Source organism: Haliaeetus leucocephalus, unplaced genomic scaffold (genome assembly GCF_000737465.1).
Source record: "Haliaeetus leucocephalus isolate CR32 unplaced genomic scaffold, Haliaeetus_leucocephalus-4.0 Scaffold426, whole genome shotgun sequence".
NCBI lineage: Eukaryota > Metazoa > Chordata > Aves > Accipitriformes > Accipitridae > Haliaeetus > Haliaeetus leucocephalus.
The window spans coordinates 12,268-13,389 of record NW_010972862.1 but is presented as its reverse complement, the minus strand read 5'-3'; the positions used below and the strand labels follow the sequence as shown (position 1 = coordinate 13,389).

The 1,122-nt window shown below is 58.7% G+C and overlaps 1 protein-coding gene across 1 annotated transcript in view; it reads right to left on the bottom strand.

The window, feature by feature from the left end:
- NEURL4 (neuralized E3 ubiquitin protein ligase 4) overlaps positions 1 to 1,122 on the bottom strand; it is a gene marked incomplete at its 5' end in the record, with an annotated part of 20,687 nt that overhangs the window by 7,357 nt on the left and 12,208 nt on the right. The window contains 2 exons of the mRNA XM_010574298.1: positions 4 to 32; positions 987 to 1,085. Coding sequence (XP_010572600.1) covers positions 4 to 32; positions 987 to 1,085 — 128 coding nt within the window. The remainder of the gene's footprint in view (positions 1 to 3; positions 33 to 986; positions 1,086 to 1,122) is intronic.

Here is a 1,122-nt window from a genome sequence, read left to right as displayed (position 1 = left end):
CGCCCGTATAGGTCCAGCGCCACAAAGGCGTTCTGCGGGGAGGGGAGAGGCGGCGACATCAGCGCATGACGTCATGGCCCTGCCCCTCCCAGGCATGGCATGAGTTCAGGGAAGCCAGTGCCATCACAGCGAAGGCCCTCCCAGGCACAAAGTGAGGTCACAGAGCCCTGCGACATCGCTATCACTCTCTTCTCGGGCAGGACACGAGGTCAGGGAACTCAGCGACATCACAACCAAGCACCATCCCCAGGCAAGAGGTGAGATCACAGAGCCCTGTGACGTCACGGTCAGGACCCTCCCAGGCAGGAAATGAGGTCAGAGAGCTCTATGACATCACAGCTGCGCCGCTGCCAAGTAGCAAGTGAGGTCAGGAAATGAAATGGCATCAGATCAAAGCACCTCTACGGCAGCAAAGCAAGGTCACCTAACCTGATGACATCATAACAAAGCTCATCCCAGGAAAGAAGTGAGGTCACGTTGCCCTGTGACATCACGGCCAGGTTGCTCCTGGCCAGGAACTGAAATCAGAGAGCTCTATGACATCATACTTGTGCCCCTCCCAAATAAAAAATGAGCTCATGAAACGGAGTGACATCATGGTGAAGCCCCTCCCAGGCAGGAAGTGATATCAGAGAGCCTCGTGACATCACAACCACGCCCTTCCCAGGCTGGAAGTCAGGTCAGAGCGCCTCATGACATCACAGCCATGCCCCTCCCAGGCAGGAAATTAGGTCAGAGCACCTCATGATGCCACAGCCATGCCCCTGCCAGGCAGGAAATGAGGTCAGAGAGCCTCATGATGCCACAGCCATGCCCCTGCCAGGCAGGAAATGAGGTCAGAGAGCTCCTGGTGACCCTGGAGCCCTGCATCAGGTGACACTGCGGGGGTGACATCACAGGAAGTGACACTATGGGAGGGACATCAAAGGAGTAACGTGGAAGGGGGTGACATCAGAGCAGGGTGTGTGACCTCACGGGGGTGTTACCTTGGCGACGCCGGTGGCGGCGGGGCCCATGTCCTCCCCATCTACCAGGATGTGCATCGTGTCATCGGGGCCGCGCCGCACCCCCAGACGGTTCCCAACCTGGCGGGGGGGGGCACCCGTCAGACCCTTCCGAGGA